The sequence below is a fragment of the Phyllopteryx taeniolatus genome, chromosome 11 (assembly GCF_024500385.1).
Source record: "Phyllopteryx taeniolatus isolate TA_2022b chromosome 11, UOR_Ptae_1.2, whole genome shotgun sequence".
Lineage (NCBI taxonomy): Eukaryota > Metazoa > Chordata > Actinopteri > Syngnathiformes > Syngnathidae > Phyllopteryx > Phyllopteryx taeniolatus.
The window spans coordinates 22,319,235-22,342,894 of record NC_084512.1 but is presented as its reverse complement, the minus strand read 5'-3'; the positions used below and the strand labels follow the sequence as shown (position 1 = coordinate 22,342,894).

Genomic DNA, 23,660 nt, shown 5'->3' with positions numbered 1-23,660 from the left:
GAGATTGCCGGACATTTACGGCTGAGTGACACGAGAGAGGCGGAGACGGCGAGCCAAAAAAAAAAAGAGAGCGAAAGGGAGCAGGGGGGAAGGCGGAGGTAATAAATTTAATGGGAAAATCAAATACAAAACAAATTCATTCCTCTGGACTGGATGCATCAGTCGACAGCCCGTGCTAAGCCTCGGAATAAACTGTCACTCCTTATCGATCGCATCTGAATTGTTACCGAGATTTCTCAAAAGTAGTCCTGACACGACTCCCCCTGTCTGAGCCAAACCCGAATTGTAATCTGGGGAAAGAAGAAACATGCAGACCGAGCGGCTGACTTCAAATAAGAGACCCCCCCCCCTTTTTCTCACCCTTCAAATCCCAGCTAAGACACTTTGGAGAATCCCTAAATTTCACATGATGAATTCCGTCTCGACGCCCGGGTCTTTCCCGCAGTCAGCGAGCGTGAAATGCTGCTACATGATTTGTTTGCCATTTGCGACGGAGATGACAAGATGAAAAAAAATCAATGGGCCTCACGCTTGATTTTCCGGCGATCTCGCTAAACGACCGCTGTCGACGGCACGTCTGCCGGAATTCACGTATCGCGGGTACGCTTCGTTATATTCCGATGGCGTATTAATTACGCCGGTGAGGACGGGAGCGGCTGCTGCCGTGGGGCTCGGAGGAGGCAGGAAAGCCGGGCTTGTATCCGCTCATCTCTCGGGCTGACAGGCCTGCTCCAGGAGAAAGGGATTTCTCCGGATTGAGTGCCATTTTCTCTTCTTTAACAAGGAAATTAGTGTGTAAAGGAGATCTGTCAGGATAAAGTGCAGCTTGACTGCCGCCGCCCTCCCCTCCCCTTTCTCTTCCTGTTCCCGCCGCGTCCCGCAAACCGGCTCTCCCTCCATTTCTCACCCTCCATCCGCCTCTCTCCTTCGTTCGCCTTCCACTCGATGGCTCCCTCAGGGGATCTTCCTTGAGCATTAGCAGAACACATCCAATGTCTCAGCTACATGATTTCATGATATGATTTGTACGGGGGATTTGCAATAATCCGCAAATAAAGTTGAAAGTGAACGACTCTCAATAAGAGGCGCGCGCGAGCAAAACCGAAAACCTTTTTAAGATTTTCTTTATCGTCGGCGGCACGAAAAATTGGTGTCGCGCTGGATGGCGGCAATTTAGCGGCGCATACGTGTTTTGTCTTTCTATGATCATGATTAATTTGCACGCACAGGAAGCCGGCTGATATCCATAATGCATCATTCCCCTCATTTAAATGTTCAGTTCCTCCCGGTAGCTCGCTCCACACGTGCGCCAGCTCTGAACTTGTAGGCGCACATGTGAGATTCTGCTGCTTTAGCAGGATGTCACGCTTTGACCAGGTGATTAAAAGCACGCGTTGACGAGTGGAACTTTTCCAACGCCGGGAGATGGACAGCCCATACCCAAATCTGAATAACTCGGGGTGGAAAAGAGAGAAATGAACACATTCCGGGTTAATTTGAAAAGCACTCTGCATCTTTGATGGGTGAGGGGCTCACAGGTAAGTGAGGTAGACAATTAGGGAATATCTGTGAGTTTAGGAGCTGCATACTAAAAATGAAAGCGGGGGGGTGGGGGGGGGGGTGAGAAAAAAAACGTAAATCACCATTTCCCCCATCTGGTCCCTACTGCGTCGAGAACTGCAGCTGAGGTCCGATTTCAGCCGTCAATCACAGCCCGCCTCGCGGTGGGGTGCGCATCCTGGTGAGAGCGCCTACCCCCAAGTCATTAGCACACACAGTGGAAGTGTACGGAGGAGTGCCCGGCATCGCTCCGCTCCGCGCCACGGTTTAAATATCCCCAGCCTGTGACAGGATCAGTTTAGCGATCTGTAGGATTGATCTCCTCTTTAAAGTTTTGCCTGAGGCGACTCTAATTGGGAACGAGGCTGCCTCCGACTCCCCTCACTCCCTTAACTGTCAGTCTTGGCTTTGTTTACTGAGGACATGCCCAAACCTATTTACTCAATAATGAGGAGACGTGGTGGGGATGCTGCTGATCACATTCACGCTCCCAGCGGGACTCCAGCATGCCGGGGAGGGCGGAAACATCATTTTAGACTTTTGGAGCTGCTGAAAGTTCGCTTAGAACGCAGATGAAATTTTCATCTCTCGATTTGTGTGTGGGAGAGACAGAGAGAGACAGACAGGCAGAGCGAGAGAGAGAGAGAGAGAGAGAAAGAGAGAGAGCACTTGTCAACCTTTAGTGCTTTTAACATTGTTTTTTATCTGTCATGGCGTTCAGTTAGCGTAAATAAATCATTCTACTCTAATGCCCTACATATGTTCTGTTATATTCAAGGAGCGTTATTTATAGAGCGTCAAATCGCAAGGTTGCAGGTTCCACTCGAACGGAACTGGCGCATGGCGGCCATCCGCCTCGACTGGTTGCGTTAAAAGAGGAAGATGCGGGCTGTTGGCATGCTCGTTGGCATTATGGCACAAAATATTCAAATCCGCACTCAGTATGATGCAGCGCGGTTCTACACCACTGCAGCTACAAAGCACATTATTCATAGCCATGAAAACTGACTGTGTATCTCATTAGGATGATACCTAATGGTTTAGCCAGTGAGATAACTAAACACAATAGTATTTTGTTAGCGTAACTGCGTAAGCCGTTTTTGACTTACTGTCACAGGGACAATAAAAAAATATCAATGCGCTTGCTAAAAAAAAAAAAAAAAAAGTGTTTTCTTTTTATGTCTGTGTATATTGTCAGACATCCAAATTGTGGTAATCCGCGTTGGTTGAATTGGACTCCTCTTGTTTAAGTTTTTTTTTTTTTACCCCGAAAACGGTCAAAAAACAACGTAAGACTACTATTATTGTTATGAGCACAACAATCGAGGGATCACTAAGAACTTTGCCGATGGATTGATTGGCAAAACGGAGCGCGCTACTTGATTCGGTCTCAGCTACTTTGCTGTCGAAAGGAGGAAGAGCACGACATCAGCTGCGGCAAGTTGAGCTACTTCCACACATCGGCACGCGTGCTTAGAAGCAGGAGTTCAAAACATTCAGGAGTAGAAATGTACAATTCATTCTGTTGCATGTCGATGCCTAATTAGTATAAATAACCATAATAATATTGTCGCAGTACCTATAGGAGAATCAAAAGCCCTCTTTGTACACTATATCGCTCGGGCCCCACTGGGCCATTTCCTGTCACTTTGCGTGAATTCCTCACATTGTCCCTCTCATTTAGCTTGTTTTCATTGGCGCCCAGCGACAAAGCCTTTGGTGTGGATGGCGTCGCTAAGGAGTCCATTGATGCCTACTGGGATTATGGATGATGAAGTGGAGAAGCTGGTGCTATCACAGGGACACAACGCTGCTCTTAATAGAAAAGCATTTAGGAAAAGGCAAAGGGGAGGGGGGCGAGTGGTGGTGGTGGTGGGGGTGTGTCTTTCTGACACTCCACTGATAAGAGGCGGCTCTTCAGAGGTGGTTGTGTGTACAATGGAACACGCTGATGGGGATACAATGACACACATGTTGCGTGTGACAGGTGGTGATTTAGATGTGGGCTAAAGAGGAGGAGGAAATATAATAATTTCAACAAAAAAAAATAAAGGAAAAAATTGGACCGCAGGAAGTGAGAGTTTCACAACGCCTCCCTCCGTGTCGTATTTCCTCGCTACAGTTATTTCCCTCTACTTATGTGTTTGATTTGAGGCAAAAGGCATTGTCATTACTCATATCCGGACCCTGACAGGCTGCAGAGGGACGAGGGAGAGGCGACCGAGAGGAGTTAGCGCAGAAGTGGCACGGGAGTGGAGGCGAGATATGCAGAGTGGGAGAGCTGTCAGTTTGAGGAATGAGGCTGATAAGAGGAAGGGACTCAGCAGATGGGCAGAAGAAACGGCAGCACACTTCTCAATTAAACATGTAAATACCACAAGCAGGCGGCAGCGGCGATGAGAAAACGTTAAACAAACCAGGCGGCGTGCTGTGATTAGCGGCTCAAAAAAACGCAACCACCTTTTCTTTTTTTGCCGCTTTTCAACTCCAACGAACTGCTTTAATCCCACTCAACTCTTGCTTTACTTGGGGTTTGCTCCCCCCCCCCCCCCCCCATCCATAATGCCCTGCGGCCAAATGTATTCACGCTGGACATGATTCTTCAAGACTTTTTTAAAATTGTGACCCACATTTCACATTCGGTTGCTCCCCGAGACCCCAAAAGGTATCAAAATGGATGACATCAACTTTTAGTGGGAAAATATTAAACATGAATTCAGTGGTACCTCGACTTATAACGCCCTTCATTTGTATACCAAATCAATTTCCCCCATTAAAATGCCATTAACCCAAAAAAGTGTTTCTCGTAAAGAAAAATAGCAGTTTTATATAAAAACACACAAAAAAGTTAATAAAATGTAGAGGAATAAACTGGTTTTATAAAGTCTAATAACTGTACGTACTGTATTCGTGTGTAAAATGTGGCGTGGTGGTGTACCTTGAAGGGGCGTGGCCTAGTGAGCGAACTCAGGAGCCGGAGTCGTTTCAAGTGGTCTCATTTTGTACTTGGCCCTCCTTGCACACACGCGAGGACATTCGAGTACCAATCACAACGTAACCCACAGTGTATACTGTATTGTCGCCAGTTAATCAGAGGGCACATTCACACACCCAATTCACACCTATGGCCAATTTAGAGTCTTCAATGAACCTAACATTCATCTTTTTGGAAGCGACCCATGGGGAGATCTCAACTACTGTTACCAACACACCAAATTTGAATGCGATCCAAATAAAATATCAAATGTACCGCGCAGAAAAAACAAGCCCTTGCGGCAACGACTGTGAGTCCCCGCTAAGAAACTGCACAACTGTGCCAAACGACGGCCTAATAATAACTAATCAGACCCAAAGTTTGGGAAAGGCAAAACAAGGAAGACTTCTAAAGCTAAATCAGCCAATCACCTTTTAATTGCCCTTTTTTATTATCTTCCAATATTAATATTTGGTCTATTAATTGACACTTTTGGCACAGGCGCCCTCCTCGAGCGCTCCCCCGACGCGAACTGCGGGTGGTATCTTAAACACCTCTGTAGGCAGCGTCCCTGACATTAATAACAATGAGATTGGCATAAGCACCGGCGCATTCTCGGGCAACATTCACAGTTTGACATTCAGGCCAGATGCTATCTCAGCGCCTCGGCGTACGGCGAAGGCGGCGCGAAGACAGACATCTGTCACTTGTTACCTTTGAAGTGAATGAGAGGAGCCACGGAGAAAGTACACGCCGGACAAAAGGCCATTCTGACCGCGGACCCTCTGTGTTTACAAACGGAAGCGGGAGAGTGACAGGAGAAACTCAAGATGAATGGATCACCGTTGTTGATCTCGCCTCCTCATTCTGTGTGCTAAGTTATTCCGTGGCTGCTAACCCAGTGGGGGGGGGGGGGGGGGGGGGGGTTGCTTGGCTGGGTGGGTGTGTGGGTATGAGGGGAGTGGGGGGGGGGGGGGGATACAGGAAGTTGAGAGAGGCAGACAGAATGCCTGAAGGACTCTGGAGGAGCAGAGCGCTGCAGCCTGCATGGGAAAATCAAACTCCCCGACAACTGACTGAACACTTCTCTAACCGGAGGTAGAAAACACTGCGCACATATAACGCACCTTATTAACGAGCGGATGATGCTACATTAAGGCAATATTTGCAATAGTGGGGAAACATCTACACCAACGGCGGCCAGATTTGGAAGCGATAACGATGATTCAAACATACTAGCACACGGTAGCAATGCCAATGACATCGGATTAGACATCGGATTAGGTATGTGCTATAATCGACTAGTTTTCTTTCGTGGCAAAACACAGTGGCTAACTAATTTCAGTGGTACTTGGACATAATTACGGCTGTCTCAAGTTCTGAGTTTTTCGATTTATCATCACTTGATCGTTTTTTGTTGTTGTTGTGTTTGTTTTTTGCAACCTTTGGATACGCTGCAGCTCGAGTGAAGTGAAAAGATTTGTTTGAGCAGACTGTAATGTCCTGGCATGTGGGCAAGGAGAGCCACAGTCGCCAATGCACCTTCAGCTGTTTACCGAACGGGATAAACAGCACGGCAGTCGACTCACGCTTCTGTTGACTCTCACCAGGCCGCGCCCCTTAAAGGAACACATCCAACACACAAATACTACAGTACGTACAATAATGAAACCTTATAAAACCAGTTTGTTTATATTTTCTGTTATTATGTTTTTTCTATAATACAGTCATATTATCCCTTATTACAACAAAATTCATTGGAATGGAATAGATTAATGGCATTGCAATTCATTTCAATGGGGAACATTTAATTGGTTAAAGAGTACGCGGTCACAGTATGAATTTAATTTGTGAGTCAAGGAATGACAGTTCCAACGTTGAACAATTTCCCACTTCAAGATCACAGCACAGGGCCCAGTCCCATTTCTGTGATGTCATCTGCCATTCCCATCCACTCGGAAGCATACTTGCATTGTTTGTACGAACTAGCGAGCCCCAGAAAAGAAGAATTTAGTGCCAAGGAAATTCTTGCTGTTGTCAGACTTAGACAGTACTGAACTTTTGAACGTTTTTGCTCCGAGGTAAAAACACTCTATACCTGTATTTTTATTTATTTTTTGTAAATAATTTTTTTTTCATAGCAGTTTGAAAAAACTGGCCCATGCCAATCAAGATAACTATTCAGTTTCCGATGGTCCGGACGTACGATATTATATGTAGTGTAGAAACTTAATTTTATTTTTCTCGAAGTGATTTTCATACAAATATTTGCAGTACCGATTACTTTAGTCGTGCGTTGGCAAAGGTTCATGATAGACTTCGGCGCGTTGCGACTTTCGTACAAATTCGGCATTTGAAATCTCCTCAGTTTCCGCCACGGTTCGAACAATGGCCGCGTATTAATTCATCTCTTGTCAAGCCTCCTCAGACCTGCTTCTATTTCAGTTGCACGTCAAGTGAGAGCAGCTATATCTGGCTGGCAATTAAGCCGGTCCTGCCTCCCCTTGATGCTTGATTAGTCCGATTGATGGAGGAGGCCATATGTGGCGGTGTCAAAACTTGGCAGACGGGCGCCATCCTCTCAAATGAGAGGCAGGCAATAAAGAGGCAGGCTGCCCAGAGTGGGTGCACGTATGCAGCACCCTCCCCCCTGGTGTTTCCTCCAGAGGGTCTTCAGGGGGAGGAGGAAGCAGTGTGGGGGTGGGGTCTCCGACCACTCCAGCCAAGTTGTGGTCAGGGCAGACAGAGGTGGTGTCACGAGCTCCAGGCTCGATGCGTGTGTCAGAGTGGTTGATGGGTGGTGCACGATGCGGGTATGTGGGGGGGGGGGGGGGGGGGTTTAGAAAGCAGAAAGATATGGCCCCCTTCCCAATCTCGCTCGGAAACAACAAAAAGGGAATGCTTGAGAAGGGGAAGCAGCGGGAGGAGAGCACAAAGACAAAGGCGCGGGCAAGGTCAGTGTAGCTAATGGGCCTGAGCTGTGGGCTGCCTGGGGCTAGGCACACTTCTGTTCTCTCTCGCACACTGGGCCTTCAAAGCGCCTTCAGTCCAGCCCCGCTCTCCTCCTCTTCCTCTCTTCCTCCCCGCTCCTCCAATCCTCTCTCGCTCTTTCTTCTTCGCCCTGCTTCCATTTATGACACTTCCCCTCTTCAAAAAGGCACCGTGCAGGTGCCTTTAAAGACACGTTTCCCCCACCAAACACCCCACACGCGCACTGTATCAACAATGAATGCCTCCCCGACACGGAGAAATAGTCGGACAAAAAAGGAAAAAAAAAAAACGGCGAGAGGGATTGATCGCACTCGTCCGTCGCAAGGTGGGAGCCCGCCTGGAAGTGCAGCTTTGCTGGAGTGCTGTCGTCAGGTTGGCTGGCCGGCGTCGCTTGGCTCCACTCGAGAGCTCCTTTAATGTGCAGCGGAGTAGAATAAGTGAGTGGCTGTGGGCACCAGCTGAGCTCGCCGTCGTCTTCGCCGCTGCCACCTGACACCGGGCACCAGGCTCCTCTTGGCAAACGTGGCACCGCACACATGTCCCCTTATTTGGACGGAGATTCAGACGCAACACACAAAAGCCTCGCCTGCCCCCCAGCTCGCCCCCTTTCCCCTCCAACCGCCCCCCTCTACTTTCTGACGGCATCATAATAATCTGGGTATCTTCTTGATCATGCCCCGTGTTCGTTTTTTTTTTTACCCCACCCCGCCTTCTTCCTCATCTTCTCCAAGACGAGTTTGAAATTGCCTGCGTCAGGACTTTGCTAATTAAAGTCATACTTTCAAAAATGCCATAATAACTGTTAATTAGCTTGATGCTATTTTCAGCATAATTTGCTAATTAGTGGAAAACCTGTACAGCGTTTCTCTCTAATTACAGTATGGCTCCGCATGGCGCATCTGTGCCTTGACTCCAAATGATACCATTACAAAGTCCCGTATTACGCGTTCTCTCAAAACAGTTAATTGCCCGCGTGGATAGTGAGATACTTCAGTCAGCTGATTTTTCTATGGTAATAAATGGACAGACACAAGCCTCCTCCTCCTCCGCCGCTTCATGTTTATGAAAAGTGAGAAAGGAAAACAAGCTCCTTATGAGATGCGCCCTGAATATCATCTAGTCTTTCTGTGATGATTTCACTGCAAGACTGCCTTTTTTTTTTTTTTTTTTTAATGAACTTTGATTTATTTAATGTTGCAACCTGGCCAGGAAGGAAGCCGTAAGATTGCAATTAAAGCGAACGAGGCGAGCGAGGGGCCGTGTAAATACAAGTGGCAACATAATGCGCCCGTGCGGCAGCTTATTACCGCCAATGTAAATATGTTGTTGTCCCGGCGAATTACGGACATGACCACAGGTTGACCCCCTCCGCCTCGCTCGTGTGTATTGCCGAGCACACACATTATGACTCATTACGTGTGGCGAGGAGCGTGATTGGCACGACCTTCGTGACCCCCGGCACGTCAGCCGTGCCCACCCTCCTACCCGCCCTCCCCTCGCCCCGGCTCTTGACAGCCACCAGTCTGACAGCGACTAGCACGGGCGCCGGCTAATTAATGCGCCACTTCAGAGGCCCTTTCATTTATGGCTTCTGAAAGGCATTATTAAATTAATTAAACCACCAAGAGTTAGTCATTATGAAATCAGGAGGTTTACATGGATGACAGCGTTTATGAATTAAACATTCCCAAAGTTCCTCGCAGGAGATACCCCGAGCTGCGAGCGGGTACCTAGCGCGACAGATGTTGGCCCCCCCGCCGCCCACCCCGCAATCCCCCTCCCTCCTCAAGCTAACCTGTATTGCAAGCGATTTAGGTCTCATTTGGGGCTTTGAAAAGTGAAAGCAGCGGAGAAAGAGGTTGAGGATAGCTAATGAGCAGAGAAAGAGAGGGGAAAAGGAGGTCAGCGGCTCTGTTCATGTGTAGACGGTACAGATGGTTATGTTTTATACCCAACAACAATGGCGCGCATCAATTTGTTGTTCGCTCTATCGTTAATAGATCACTACTCTCAGATGAATTTGCAGACTGGGATGGGCCGTCTGTAGGGCGAGTGTGTGTGTGTGTGTGTGTGTGTGTGTGTGTGTGGGGGGGGGGGGGGGGATTCCCGTCGAAGGAGTCTACATTTATAGCCCGCAAACACAAGCTGTTTTTAAACTCGTGCAATGTGAACACTACAAATGGCGCGTGAGAGGGAGCCCATAAAGTCAGGCTTGGCCGGGGGGGAGGAGGGGGCAGCGACGACGAGCTCCACCGTGGACGAGATGATCCCCATCTCCAGCCCTCCCTGCCTCCGTTTAGGAAGTTTGCCAGCTCCCCGTCTTTGTTTACAATGCCGAGGGAAAATGTCAGAACCGCTGAGAAAAATATCCTTCGAATATCTTTTTTTTTGTTTTTTCTTCCTTCCCCTTCACCGTCCTAATCTAACAGTTTACTGAACTTGATAAGTGTCCTATCAACATGCTAATCAAATTACTTCGGAACCAAAATTGACAGTTTTCATTAATTATACAAGATTATTCTAATTGCAATTCAAATTTATTCACTCCGAACAGAAGGTATTCAGTAATATTTTACAAAATTTGCATATTAAATGGAGGGAGTTGTGCATTATGCATGGTAATGTATGCACACTTTCTTATTTTTAACTTCACGGCCATATGTGGTGTTGTCGCCGGAGCAGGTGAAAAGTCTAAGTGTGTTTAATTTGCTTGACAAACATGCGGCTGGAGCTTGTCAGGGGGAGTATTGTGAATGCCAATCTTTATTCCCTCTTTATTGATTACCCCCAAACTGGAAACATCTGGAGGTAAATGGCACGGCGCGAGACGAACCGAATCGTGGGATTAGTACCTTCAATGGCTGAATCACTATCAATTACTTCAATGGCATAATTCAAGTACGCCGCATACAAAGCTACAGTACCGCGCCTTGAGCTGGGATTAATATTGCAATTTAACGTAACAATGGAAGCATGGGAACGACGTGGATGCCGTCCAACTTTTTTTGTTTTTTCTTCCTCCCACCACACTGACGTCGTCGGGCTAATGCCGTTATCGCAATACGAGTGTTTTTAATTCCTAATTTGGGCTTTTGTTTGTCAAATGAAAAGGCTGGGCGCATTAGCGGGCGCACGCTTTAAAAGGTAATGCATTCTGTGAGTAAAACAACCTTATTTATTCACTCAGACGTGAAACCCCCAATTTGCTCTTTGTTTTTATTTCCTAGAGCGGGCAGTCAAGTGCAAACAGCTTACTGGGAAGCTGTTTACTACTGTATATGACAACGAGTGTGCGTGCGTGCATGTGTGGTGAGGGGAGGGGTGGGGGGGGGGAGTCGGGGGGGGGTGGGGGGCACCTCCTCCAGCTCCACAGGCAAGGTCTTGTGTTGTAATGTGAGCGTAATAATTATCAAACAGCATCGGGGGATCCGGGTGTGGGGGGGCTTTAACAGGGGGAGAGCATGTTTGATATGTAGAATGAGCCCACAGTGCATCCAGAGAGGGTGACTAAATCGCACGGTTCACGGATCACATTAGTATGGCTCTGCATCCTGCCTCACGCTATAGGTGATTTCCATTTAGACACACATTTCCACACCAAGATAAATATGACTTGAATCCTAATTTCCCTGAAGTAAATATAATACAAATACAACATAATACAGTGTCAGGCCAGGCGGGCTAATAGATTACTAGCGTGTTTTCCATTTGTATGGTAAGTGGTGAACCTGGGCGGTGGTCCGGACGGCTAACAAATTGAATGTTTAATCCATCGGCGTGTAGATTGAGGGTATCAGAACGATCGTAATCGGGTGTGTTCTCCTGTGACCGCCGGCGTATTAGATGTTTTTACTTTTAAAGGGCTCAGAGAATGTTGCGGGATTAGCGAGAGGTGCAAAGTGGACGGTAAACGCGATATTGGTGTCTTTTGCTCATCGCAAATTCATTTGGTTCCAGGTGCTTAATAGCGTCATCTTAGAGGCGGGTTGGGTTTGCGGTAACATACTTGGGGTCTTCTTCTGTTTACGACATACGACCAAAAATGTTACATGGTCACGCGGCGCATTAAATTACCGCTGTACTTACTGTCATTTGATTGTTTGAAGGGAACATTGTTGTTGCTTTATGGCCTAAAAGTGTATTTCATACAAATGTTAACTGTAATTATGACTTAGCATTAGTGATACTGACGACAGCATTCTGACTTGTGTACGAAGAAAACAGGTTTTTACTGTTTTGGGTAAAAAGTACACAATATGTGCTTTTTATTAGACAGTGATGATATATTATAAAACAAAGTATGTATGCCCCCTAAGTGCACGAAAAAAAACTCTCAAATGATTACGTGTGTAATTTGTTCCATATTTTAGTAGCCTTGATATCACCGTCAAGAGTTTATATTATCAGTTTGTAAGTAATACCAAACTTGTGGGGCAAGGAAGAATATTGAAGATTCCAATAAAAGAAGTGGACATTATTGTTTTCCACTTTTACAAAGGATCCTCGGTTTACGATGTTTGGATATTACGAACAGCGAGCAATGAATTAGCTTACCGAGGAACACCGACCGGTTAGATGGTTTAATTGGAGAACAACGATATATTTACATTATGCAACTAAATATTTATAATTGGGAGATGTGGCAAAATTAAATTACAAACTGATCATAGTGTAATTTGTTCCATATTTTAGTAGCTTAGATATCACTCCCAAAGATACTAGTAGTGTAGTAGTAGTGTAGTAGTGTATATTCCGATAAAAAAAAAAAAAAAAAAAAAAAAAGAGCTGGACTTTATTTTTTTCAACTTTGTATGAAAGATCCTTGACAGGACACTGCTTCTTTTTTCATTCCCCCCCCCCCAAAATCTGCGTCCCATTCGATTCCTATGCAACTTACAGTAGGATTGCTGAGCCTTAGAGGAGGTCTGCAGTCTACTGAGAGCCACTCCAGTTGCGCATGTTCCCATTGTGGAAACACTCCTTAATAATCTCCAGGCACATTTATATCTCTTAAACCAATGTACTTATTGGCCCTTTTGCAGAAGCGACATTAGCGCCAGCTGCACGGCACCTCGTAGAAAGTGTGACAAATTGCTAGCTCCATATAGCTTAATCTGTTTACTGCGACGCTTGTGTGTGTGCGCGGAGTTATTACAAACTAATTAAAGAAATCACTTTGATATAATTAGTCAGATTTCAGGAAGCTCATTAGTAGTAATTTGCATGAAAAATAGGCCCTGTAGTGACGCCTTCGACCCAGCTACCCGGTCTTTTTTTTTTTTTTTTTATCTGGTTACACATCGACCCCCTTTGTTTGTTGTTTGAGGTGCTCTGAAGTGGCCCGCGATATTTGCAGTCATCGCCCCGAGAAGCGGCAGGGTGTCTTTCAACAATTTCCTCCCCTAAAGCCACCCAACCTGGATGTGGCAGAGGCAGCCGCGCGCCTTGTGTGTACACGAGGCGGGGAGGAGTGAGTGGCAAAACACTGTCTATTTATGTGTCAGCTTCCTGACAAAGAAGCGGGCTGACAAGCGGGGCTTTCCCTCGGCGGAGCAGGGGGGGCTTTTATTCACCGCACTTACATGCCCGGTCTATGCCCACAGACTCATGTGATTTGCAAATCACACTCTTTGAAAAGTCACAAACGGGGCGAGACACGCCACGCTACGGCTTTGTCAGGCGTCTTCACACAGCAGCTAGCTGTATCGCTAACAGCGCGCTTCGCCACGGAAGAAGCCTTCTCTTAGCATTTGCCTGCCTGTCACTTTTGGGCAACACATGCGGTCGGCGCCTTCATGCTTGGGGTGTCTCCTCCCTCTGAGGCTTTGCCATCCTCCCTTTGGACTGACAAATACATTCCCGCTCGGAAAAGGAAAAAAAACATATATTATCCAGCTATTACGTCATCCCTCCAGAATGTGAATGCTATGCTACCTGGAATCAGGAACAACCACATTTTCCAGACGCCTGATTTGCTCACTAAGATTTTTTTCCCCTCAAATTACAACACAAATTGTCTCTGCTTTCGAATACTGTGGCAAAGTCAATTGTTGTATATTTTGTACATGACCTGTGCTGTTTTGAATTCAATTAAGTCGTACAATTTGAGTGCATTTAAATTGATATATAGTGGATTGGTCGGTTCGATTAATAATTCTGATTGCCTTTTTTTGTGGCATAAAGATTGGGTGAGCGTTGCTCCATATTTCCACACAATACTCATAAATGATAATATATAATATCATAAAAATATAATAACACCAACGTTTATCTATCCATCAATCCAGATCTGCTCCAACTTTAAGGGATTAAGAAATCAAAATGTAAGACTTTCCACAACTTTTTTAAAGACGAATTCATTTCAAATTTCGACACCCGCGTTGACTAAATATGACCACGAGGAGTGGGCGACACAGGCTCAATTTCAATCGCAATATTTTACTAAAAGGTGAGATTATACATTTGTTTGAAACAATTATTATTTGTAGTGAATGCAGAGTAGGCCAATAAAAAGACATTCTTACATTACACTCAATTGATACATACATACAGTACAATGTTTTTGTGTGCCTAAAGAACTTTTAAGACTTTGAAATGTCAATTTTAAGAATGAAGTGTCAAATGAAATCAAATGTAAGACTTTTTAAGGATCCACGGACACTGCACAAAAATGTTGGTACTTATTCCTGAGCGAGATCCTTTTGACACCGTGTTCTAAATCCGAGGGCCACAAAAAACAACTCCCGTTTATTATCTGTCCCCCCTTTTTTCCCACCGTAGACGAAATCCTTCCCCCCAAACATGGGCACAGAGAGGCACTTGTGTGACGCTGATGTCACGCAGCCTTACCTGGCCTCCCGTGCACAAAAGCTAAGGTATCATTACGAGCTGCACACAATGGCCATTCAAGCAAGTCGCAGCGCTCCTCCGGACCGGGGAACAATGTTATTTTTTGTCCCTGCATTATAAAGACAGAGTTTTTGCAGGAAACTTGACAGACAAAACCCTTTGGAGGTAAATGCTCCAGGCGGCTAGTGGGTTTAATCTTTTCCCATTAGCATTTAGCTGCCCCCCTCCTCACAACACAACGCAACACAACACCCCACCCACACAGACACACAAAGACCATATTTACAGGGTCAAAAGTAAAGCCGAGGCGTCTCCGGAGACTTTCTTTATGCTGATCTTTAGGATTTATTGACAGGGCTTTGCGCTTTCATTTGTTGCTAATTAATTTTCCAAAGGGCTAAGGACAAACAACAACAACAAAAATAACTGGCAGAAATTGCAAACATATTTGTGATGGCGAAAGCAGAAATACAAATTTCTCCCACCATGTAAGCATATTAAATATCATTAAGTCCTAACGCAGGGTTTAGATCATATAATAGTTATAATGTCAACAATACATCTATGTTAGGGGGGCGGGGGTGGGGGGGCTGTGCCTATATGTGTGCACATTCACTTATATGTTGTGTGCACACAAATGGGTGACGTATTGGTGTGTGTGTGTGTGACTCCATGTGTGTGATTCATTCCAGGGCAGTTTTAGTCCTTATAAAATATTCATTTTGGTTGTGCAGGGCCCTGTAATTGCCATCTCTCACCCTGAATTATTTATACCTCGCACAGACTGACAAAGCTTTGCCATACGGCCCCAGATGAATCAGAAAGCAGCCATCTCTGCTGCCAACAGCACTGGGCTTTCACACAAATATGGCAGCCACGTCTCTCTGCCTGGCCTCTCTTAATTTGACATTTTCTCCCCCCCCCCCCTTTGTCCTAGGTGCACAGAAAGGTTACCTGTTAGCTTTAAGCGCCGAGCCGCTCGCTGTCTTTCTGTCTCTTTCGCCAACCACCCGCCGCCCCTGCGCCCCCTTTGCCTACATGACAGTCCAAACGCTGTTCCCCCCCCCCCCCCCCCCCCCCCCCCCCCCCCCCCCCCCCCCTCCCCTCTTTTCTGTGAATGCGTTAATGTGGCGGCAATGTCAAAGTGGCTGCCTCATGTTTTATGATGGCTGACCAGTCCTGACAGCCACTTTGGATGTATGTATTATACATTAGTAATAATATTATGTCGAAATACACTCATACACGTTTGGGCATGCATGGACGGACAGCGGCGGCAGCAAAAAGAAAGAAAAAAAAAGGGAGAAAAAAAAGCACTGACTCAAGGGACCACAGCATATACACATGCAGGCACATGCAAATATGAGCAGCGTCCAAAATAGCTGCTGAGTAAATGTCCAAAGCCCCCCTGCTGGGGCTCCCTGTACAGCTGCGTTCCTCTGCTCTTGCCCGGGACTGATCACTCTCAGCCACCGCAGGAGACCAACGCTGTATGGCTCCCATTGTGGAGCCTTCCAGAACCCCCGCGTCCGACACCCTAAATACAACTATTCACCCGGGCAGCTCACTCTAACACGTGCTTATCTTCCGTCGGACGAGTGCGGGGAGGTGCTGACTGGTATTTCCTCAGGGCCCCGAGCTCCAGAGCTGACCACTAATCAAAAGCACCATATTTTCTGCTCTGGAGCCCAAAAAAAAATGACCGGGAGATGCCTCTTTGCTGTCCAGCTAAACACACCCGCCATACGATATAGCAATATCTTGCAGCATATAATACAGAGTACAGATAGAAATACCTAACTATTACAATCATTGCTGTTTAGGATGAGCACAATAGCGGATTCATTGATAATAACAAATCACATCTTGAAGTAGTCGCACTGTAGTTCACGCAACTATTACGCGTCTTTAAGAATGTCAGTTACACAATGACGAGCTCGCATTTTCGCCGATAGCCATGGATTACGGAGCGTTACGACGTACACATTTGTCTTGGGAATGGAAGGAACACCTTTTAACATGTTCTCATTGGTCGTTGACATAACTGCATAGTTAGTAGATACTTTGTCAAACCCCGATAAGCTACCTGAGCAAAAGGCAATTTTGACACTTTTTTTTTTAAAATTTTTTTTAGATAGATCGGGGCTTGGCTAAGGAAGAACCCAATGCATTTTGGTGCTGATCCAGATTTAGATGTTTGTGAATAATGCATGGATGTTAATGACAAAATCCAGGCATCTATTCTGGAGGCGGGTATTCAATTTGGTCCTGATCCAAATGAGGGTTGCTCAGCCTTGGCAGAAGTCGGCACTGCACTGACTGACAGCTGATCATTTTAATTGGCATCGCCATCATCATCATCTGCTATTTATATATGAATACTAAACATATTTTGCAAGTAGTATCAATGGCCGCAACCAGTGTTTATGTGCGAGACTAAATAGTGCAGAATTATTGATGTTTTTGTGTCCCATTACATTGTGTTCAAAGTACGTGGCAGAGAGTAAAACAAAGAGCAGCATGCAACAGTACACAGCCTCAGCAGCATCTCCATGCGAGGGGATGGCGGCGGCGCAGGCGGAAAGCTCGGGGCTAAACATTGCAGCAGTGCGCGGCGTGCTGGCGCTACAGAGGCGGCGCACAAGCAGAAGCGCGCAGCCTCCGAATCCGGCGTTAGGCTCGTGATGGATACTTAGTGGGAGCTACGCGCCTTTTGTTTAATCTGTGACACTAAACCTTGCGCTCAAAGCCTACGAGGGAACTAGCAAGTAGCGGGCCTTGACTCCGAGCCATTTGTGAAGACGAGCGATTCTCTTAAGTACGAGACTAACAGTGTCCAGAGCGAAAGACAGGGAGAGGGAGAGCGAGGGAGAGAGAGAGAGAGAGAGAGAGCAGGAGGTGAGAAGGATGACTGAAAGTAGCAGAGAGAGAGAGCGAGAGAGAGAGAAGGAGCTTCCTAATGAGTCCTGCAGCCACGGAGTAAATGAAGAGGGATTGACAGAATGAGGGATCCTCAAGTGAAATAATGTCAATGCCACTCTGCCCATTAGAGAAGAAAAGGGGGATGGGTGGAGGAGAGGGTAAAGAGGGATGAATGGAGGGACACAGCTACATCTACAGGGTGCGCAGGAAGCGCATCAATTATTTGTGACACCACCGCCATACACGCAGCAATGAAAAAAATATGAAACAACAAAATGAACTGACAACAGCAGCAGCTCGGAGAGAGGGAAGGGAAAAAGTGCTCGAAAAGATCCAATAAATTGGAGCAGATACGCAGTTGAGATATTTGATGTCGAACAATAATAATCACGGTGACATCTGCCGCCCCGTCCTGGAAGAGATGCGCCAGGGCCGCCAGCGGAAGGGGTTAATCTCCCAAACCCAATAAGGTTGGCTAGTAAGGCACTTGTTCGCTGATAAAGAAGCGATAGGATCTGCTCGGGTCGCTCCCTGGGCGCTTGTACACGGGGTAGAGCAAATATTGTTAATGTGCCGCTGTGGTCGACTTGGGCTAAGGCGAGGAAAAACAGCCCCGAAGCCACCGTCGAGGTGGAAGATCCGAGACAGAAACGGAAGCCTTACCTGACCCGGTTTCCCAGGGCACCTAGAATTGCATACGTAAGTGTTCAAGTGGGAAGATAAAGATCTTTAAATGTCTCACTTCTTCTTTTTCCATGTCACAACAGGGTTCTGAATGTAGCTCAGCGGAGTGCCTAATAACCGGAGCAGTAGGTAGAGAAGGCGGGAGGCTTGACATTAAGACCCTGGCGTTTTGGAAATCCGATATGCTATTGACCCGCGCGCAACTATCTCAGCGCAGAGATCTGGTGTCAGCAGATTGTAGCGCGTTGTCGGGAGCGGTTTCTTCTACGGGGGGCTCCTGTAACAGGGGCCCATTGAGTCTGGGGAGGCAGCTGGGGCCTGATGGGCCTGATGGGCCGGGGCTGGCCGGTGATCGATACTCACCACCCCGCAACAGATGACCTCACTGTCATGGCTGCCGGCTGTGGACACTGCACGCTAGTCATTAGTGGCGGGGCACCGGTCCGGGAGCTTAGCCTTGTCAATACCTGACTCGTGTGGATACTTTTGACCATCTGTCGGTGTATTGTGTGACAGGGAAAGCGCTTTTTTTTCTTTAATAAATGAAATAAATTGACGGTATTGTGCCACTCACTCAATAATGCAACATTATCCTCATTTGCCCTCGTCTTTCCAAGCAAAGCGACGGACATTAACGCATGAGTGACATCAACCCGGCAATTAAGTTGGCCATTTAAATGAGAGAAGGCCCTCATCACCTCGTCTGTTTGTTGTTTTTTTTTAAACCACTTTCTCTCCCTTTTTTTTTTTCCCCTCTGTTTGATGATAGGAAAGGGCGAGCTAGAATTAGGGCGATGGGTCTCCCTTTGAGTGTCAGCCTAAAATGATCAGAGTAAAGATAAGAGGGTCTAGCAGCCCTCAAATCAGTCAAAGTGCCAAAGTCGGCCTTTTTCTCCTCAATTACTGGCTGTGTGAAGCCAGGGAGTGGAAGGCGCCGAGCCTGCTGCATTACTAAAGAGACAATCTATTTCCCCTTTGACCAGAGGGAGAGAAATCATTATGGCATGATTAGTAGCTTCAGCAGTGGGCGAGCACGGAGGTACAACGGGAGAAGCGTATTAATTGCTGCAGACCGAGGCGCGAGCAGGATTGTTCTAATGTTGATTTGTGGGGCGGCGTGACTGGCAGGCCGACATAAAAGCTGATGTCAGCTCTTAGTTATACTGCCGCGCGCACAGAAGCTTGATGTCACAATGGGCTCCAGCGCTGGAAGTCTTCCTCTCGATTCTCGTCGATGTCTTCCTCTTTGTCGATCTTCGCTCTCCCCCACCCTAATCTCCACTTTTCTCAGACGGACGCCACCCCGCCCCTTCTGTTCTCTCTCACCTCCAACTGATAGCTGCCTCGGCCGATTATTTCATCCAGCCTCGGTCCGCCGAGAGCCTTCTCTGCCGGCTTTGGAAGAGCTTTAATTAGCCATGTTAATATCCCCTTCATTGGCCTTAATATCACTCAACACCTTCCTCCATCTCAGCGGCCACCAGGGCCCCCCTGTCCTGTCAGAACAGCTGATTATTGAGAAGGATAGCTTTAATCAAACCTAATTGCAGTTCATTCTTTCTCGCTATCCCCCTTTGCCCTCCATTGCCAACATCTAATGGCAGCGACGACTTGATATCCCATTAAAAAACAATTAAACAAGCTCCTTTTGTCTCCGTGCATGCCAAAACAAGAGCACAAACTTCTGTAGATATTTAAGAAGTAAAAGAGCAGAAGAGAGAGAGAGAGAGAGAGGGGCCTCGTCTTAATTGCTCTCCCTTCCACGGAGGACCAATTTGGGCCGCGCTCATGGAGAATCTTAACCAACTCAAACGTAATGGATGCTATAGGACCGCCGCCGTGGACGATGAAAATTAAGCTTATCTTTTTAGCGGCAAAATTGAACTTAATTGCCTTCATAACAGTAAACATAAAGGAGCTTCTTTATGAGCACGCGCGCGCCCAATTTCTCGCGTTTATTGTTTTGTTACTTTTTGCTCTGGGGTGTCGAGAACAGCATGTTAAAAAAAAAAAAAAAAAAAAAAAAAAAAAAAGAAAAGTCCAACTCGGAAAGTTATGTGTTTGTTTTATGAAGTCACTGCATTGTTTGGCAAATGTATTCCATCTCTTGTTCAGACATAAATTGTGTGTGTGAAGGAGGCGCGACACACAAACACCCGCACGCAAACACACACTGCCTGGCCTTACCCAATCTGTACGAGAGGCGACAGACAAATAAAAGTCGTATTTCAGGTCTGCTTTCCACAGATGTCTGCTGCTCTACATTATGACTCTTTGGGGAAATAAAAACAGGGTCAGGGAATTAGAGTACATAATGGTCATTTTGATGATCAGCCAACAGATGCAACCCGAAAACATAGTCAACACAATCAAGTGAAATGCCCTAATGACAAGTCGGCTTTTTTATGGCCTCACCGCACACCAACAGGCAATCAGCATGCTGGCACGGGTTAAAACGTCTTTTATTGATGTCCGAGCCAAAGCTCCTTGGATGTGGAGGGAAAATATTTTCTCACCTCACCTCTCCCTCCTGGGCCCTGCGGGGCCAAGTACAAGGTATAGGAGTCTATCGAAGAACGCTTCTAAATGACCAGCCCGTGTGTTAATGCGGCCGGGGTTAGGAGGGTCATTCCAGATGCCGATTTACGGCCTGGCCGCCATCCCAGAGGGTCAAACGCAAAGTCTCAAGTGTTGAGAAAGCGTCCTCTCAGGCCAGACAAGCCACTGTATTTAGCGCAATGAAACGGCAACAGCAATCTAAGGCGCAATCTATGGTAATCCGATGAGCCGCCGCGATTGTGTGGTCCCGCTTTGCAAGTACAATAGAAACCACAGTAACTGCGCCGAGTGATGCAAACACAATGTGAGGGGAAAGTAAATATCACAGCATTTCTTACAGCAACATCAGTTACCATTCTGCGGCGGGATGTTGCGAAAATCAAGTCAATTTCATTGTTTGTTCTGCGCAGTTGTGCAACGTGGCACAATAGGCTGTCGCCGGGAAGCGCCTCTCTCATTGGCTCGTTGTTAATCTTCCCCCCTCTTTAACTGTTGCCACGTATCAAGTCGCACGTGAGGGGCCATTCTCGGGCTGAGGGGGGCTCTATCGATAAATTCTGCCTGAGCCGTGAGAAAGCGCGTCTAACAAACCGGCCCGGCCCAGATCTCACTGAGACGTGACATTTGTTCAGAGACGATTAGCCAGGTTGTAATTTGTGGCATAATTGCCTCACCCACCCACAAGTGCATGGGGTGTGTGTGCGTGCGTTAAGCGTGCGTCGGTGTGTGTGTGTGTGTGTGTGGCATACGGCAGTCCCAGGAGTGTCCGCCTAATTGCCTGACAGGACTATAAGTTTTGTGGCGCGCTCTCACCTTGTTAGGTCCTTTATCCCTGATGCTCTTCAAACAAGACCTGGTCACAGGTGGGCCTCATTTGCTTCCCTATTGAACAGGAGAACTTTAATTGCACAGGGGTGTCCTGGGATTAAAGAGGTGGGCGGAATATCAAGTGACTTTCCACGTGTTAGTGGCAGATGGGTGTTGGGAAAGACCCGTGAACTCAGGTGAAGGCGATGACAAAGAGACTGATGGTGTAGATTTCGAGGGGATAAATAATGTATCGATTTCGTAACGGCGCTTCGAACGGATGCTTGATTGCGCTCGCTGGCCGCAATGTTATCTGATCTAATGAAATGCAATACAAGAGCTGTATCGATAATTCTGCCAACAATTTGATCGACCTTGTGTTTTTTTCACTGAAAATAACTGCACTGCATCATACCGAGAGGTTTTTCCTAATATTTGGGTTACCTTATAAAGTCACATGAGAGTGGCAACATGCTGAATTTTGGATGCAGTGCAGTTCTACACAACTGCAAAGAAACACCTCTCTGACAGCGTCCATCAAAACTGAGCACTGTTATCCCTATAAAGACAGATTTGTTTTTTTATATATACAGCTCTTGTTCTGTAACGACTCTTATGGACGTCAAGTGTATTTCATAGACTCTACACAAGTAATGTTCTTTTCTCTTGTTGTGTGCTGTCTTCCAGATTCTTCCTAAAGTTCTTCCTCAAGTGCAACCAGAACTGTCTGAAGAATGCAGGGAACCCACGAGACATGCGCAGATTCCAGGTGACTGAAATCCACTTCACACGTCACGTCCCGTCTACTGCCGCCTTGTCGTACAAATAAATCAACACACACTCACACGTGAATCCAAATCTATTATTGGCACTGGGGGAGGTAAAAAAAAAAAAAAAACCAGGACGGGGATTTGGTGTCTTATGTGCTCTGGACAGAATATTTATAAGGGAATCGCATCTGACACAAATAAAGATATAGGATTTAGCGGTGCCATCAATTGTGTTCCTGACAGCTTTCTGAGCCTCAGCACAGGGGGGGAGGACCATCCCAGCACATGTAACAACAGTGTTAACTCACGAGCTGTCTGACAGCGGAAATTCATACCTGCATGTATGCGTGAGCATGCGCTCTCTCTCACGCTCACACACACATTCATATTTCTCTCCTACTAGCAGCCTTGCTCACATATGTGCGCACTTAAGCATACACACATGTAGCACTTACAGCCATCTGAAAACAATCATTGTTGTGGGCAGGCAAAATGTGGCGATTTACACCGAAAGGACCACGGAGTGCTTTTACTGCTTCTTTCACCCTTCCCGCGTCTAATGTGTCAAGCAGTCGAGCCTTGAAATCATCGACCCCCCCCAATTGATAATTGGTTTATCCCAAGACTGCATCTGTCTATTGAGTCGAGATCGGTGGAGTTTAGAGCGATTTGTGCCATCAGGACGAGGACAAACGAGAGGAGGGCGTCTTGCTGGGTGATAGGCACTCGGGTTGGATCCAGGAGGAAGGCCAGACATGAAAGCGACAAGACAAGGGTGTCCCGTCCTGATGTCACCGCCATCAGGGCTCCCCAGCTTCCTCACGTATTCCCCGAGGGCGAAAGTGGACTGATGCATGACAGACACCACATCTCGCTTCTGTGTCAAAAGGTCTACAAGAAGCTGCTGCACAGCACTTTTCGGAGAAGCAAAAACGTATATCTTGTCTCCCCTGTCTTGGGTCCAACAGTTAATGTAATAGCGTTTTTCCTCCCAAATAGATTTGCCAGATGCTCCTCCATAGGTGTTTCTTTGGCCAAACTTGTGTACTCTGAATGCCTTCAACTCCACTTATTACCCCTAAAAACCAGCTGGAGGCCAGAGAGGGCCTAATCCATCATCCTCAGCTTGGCCCAGCTCTGAACCTGCTCCAAAGAATGGAGCTCTTTCACTTCCCCTTCTCCTTTTACCCCCACCTCCACCAGTCCCAAAAACTAACCGAAAAAAAAAAAAAAAAAAAAAAAAAGCGCCCCCCCCCCCACCCCCCTAAATTCCACTGCTACAGCGAGGTCACTTACCGGCGAGGCAACCCTGAGAGGGGCTCTCTGTTTCCGGCTCAGACACACTTTAGCATTCACATGTGGTCTCACTGTTTGGAGATGTGTTTGGCGAAAAAACAACAACAAAAATACGCATTATGAAATATGGAGTGTGGTTTGGAATCCGATCCTAGCAAAATGTTTGCTGAGTGATGGGAGAGTGCACGCTTCAGCTACTAATGACTCCAGTAATATTTTAAAAGGAGGGTGGCCCCCTCCATCTTCAA

General features: G+C 46.7%; 1 protein-coding gene across 7 annotated transcripts in view; it reads left to right on the top strand.

The window, feature by feature from the left end:
- The window catches only part of ebf3b (EBF transcription factor 3b), an 89,495-nt gene that overhangs the window by 36,104 nt on the left and 29,731 nt on the right, over positions 1–23,660 (top strand). For all 7 annotated transcript variants that reach the window (XM_061790602.1, XM_061790596.1, XM_061790601.1 and 4 more), the window contains exon 7: positions 22,034–22,115. In XM_061790602.1, coding sequence (XP_061646586.1) covers positions 22,034–22,115 — 82 coding nt within the window. The remainder of the gene's footprint in view (positions 1–22,033; positions 22,116–23,660) is intronic.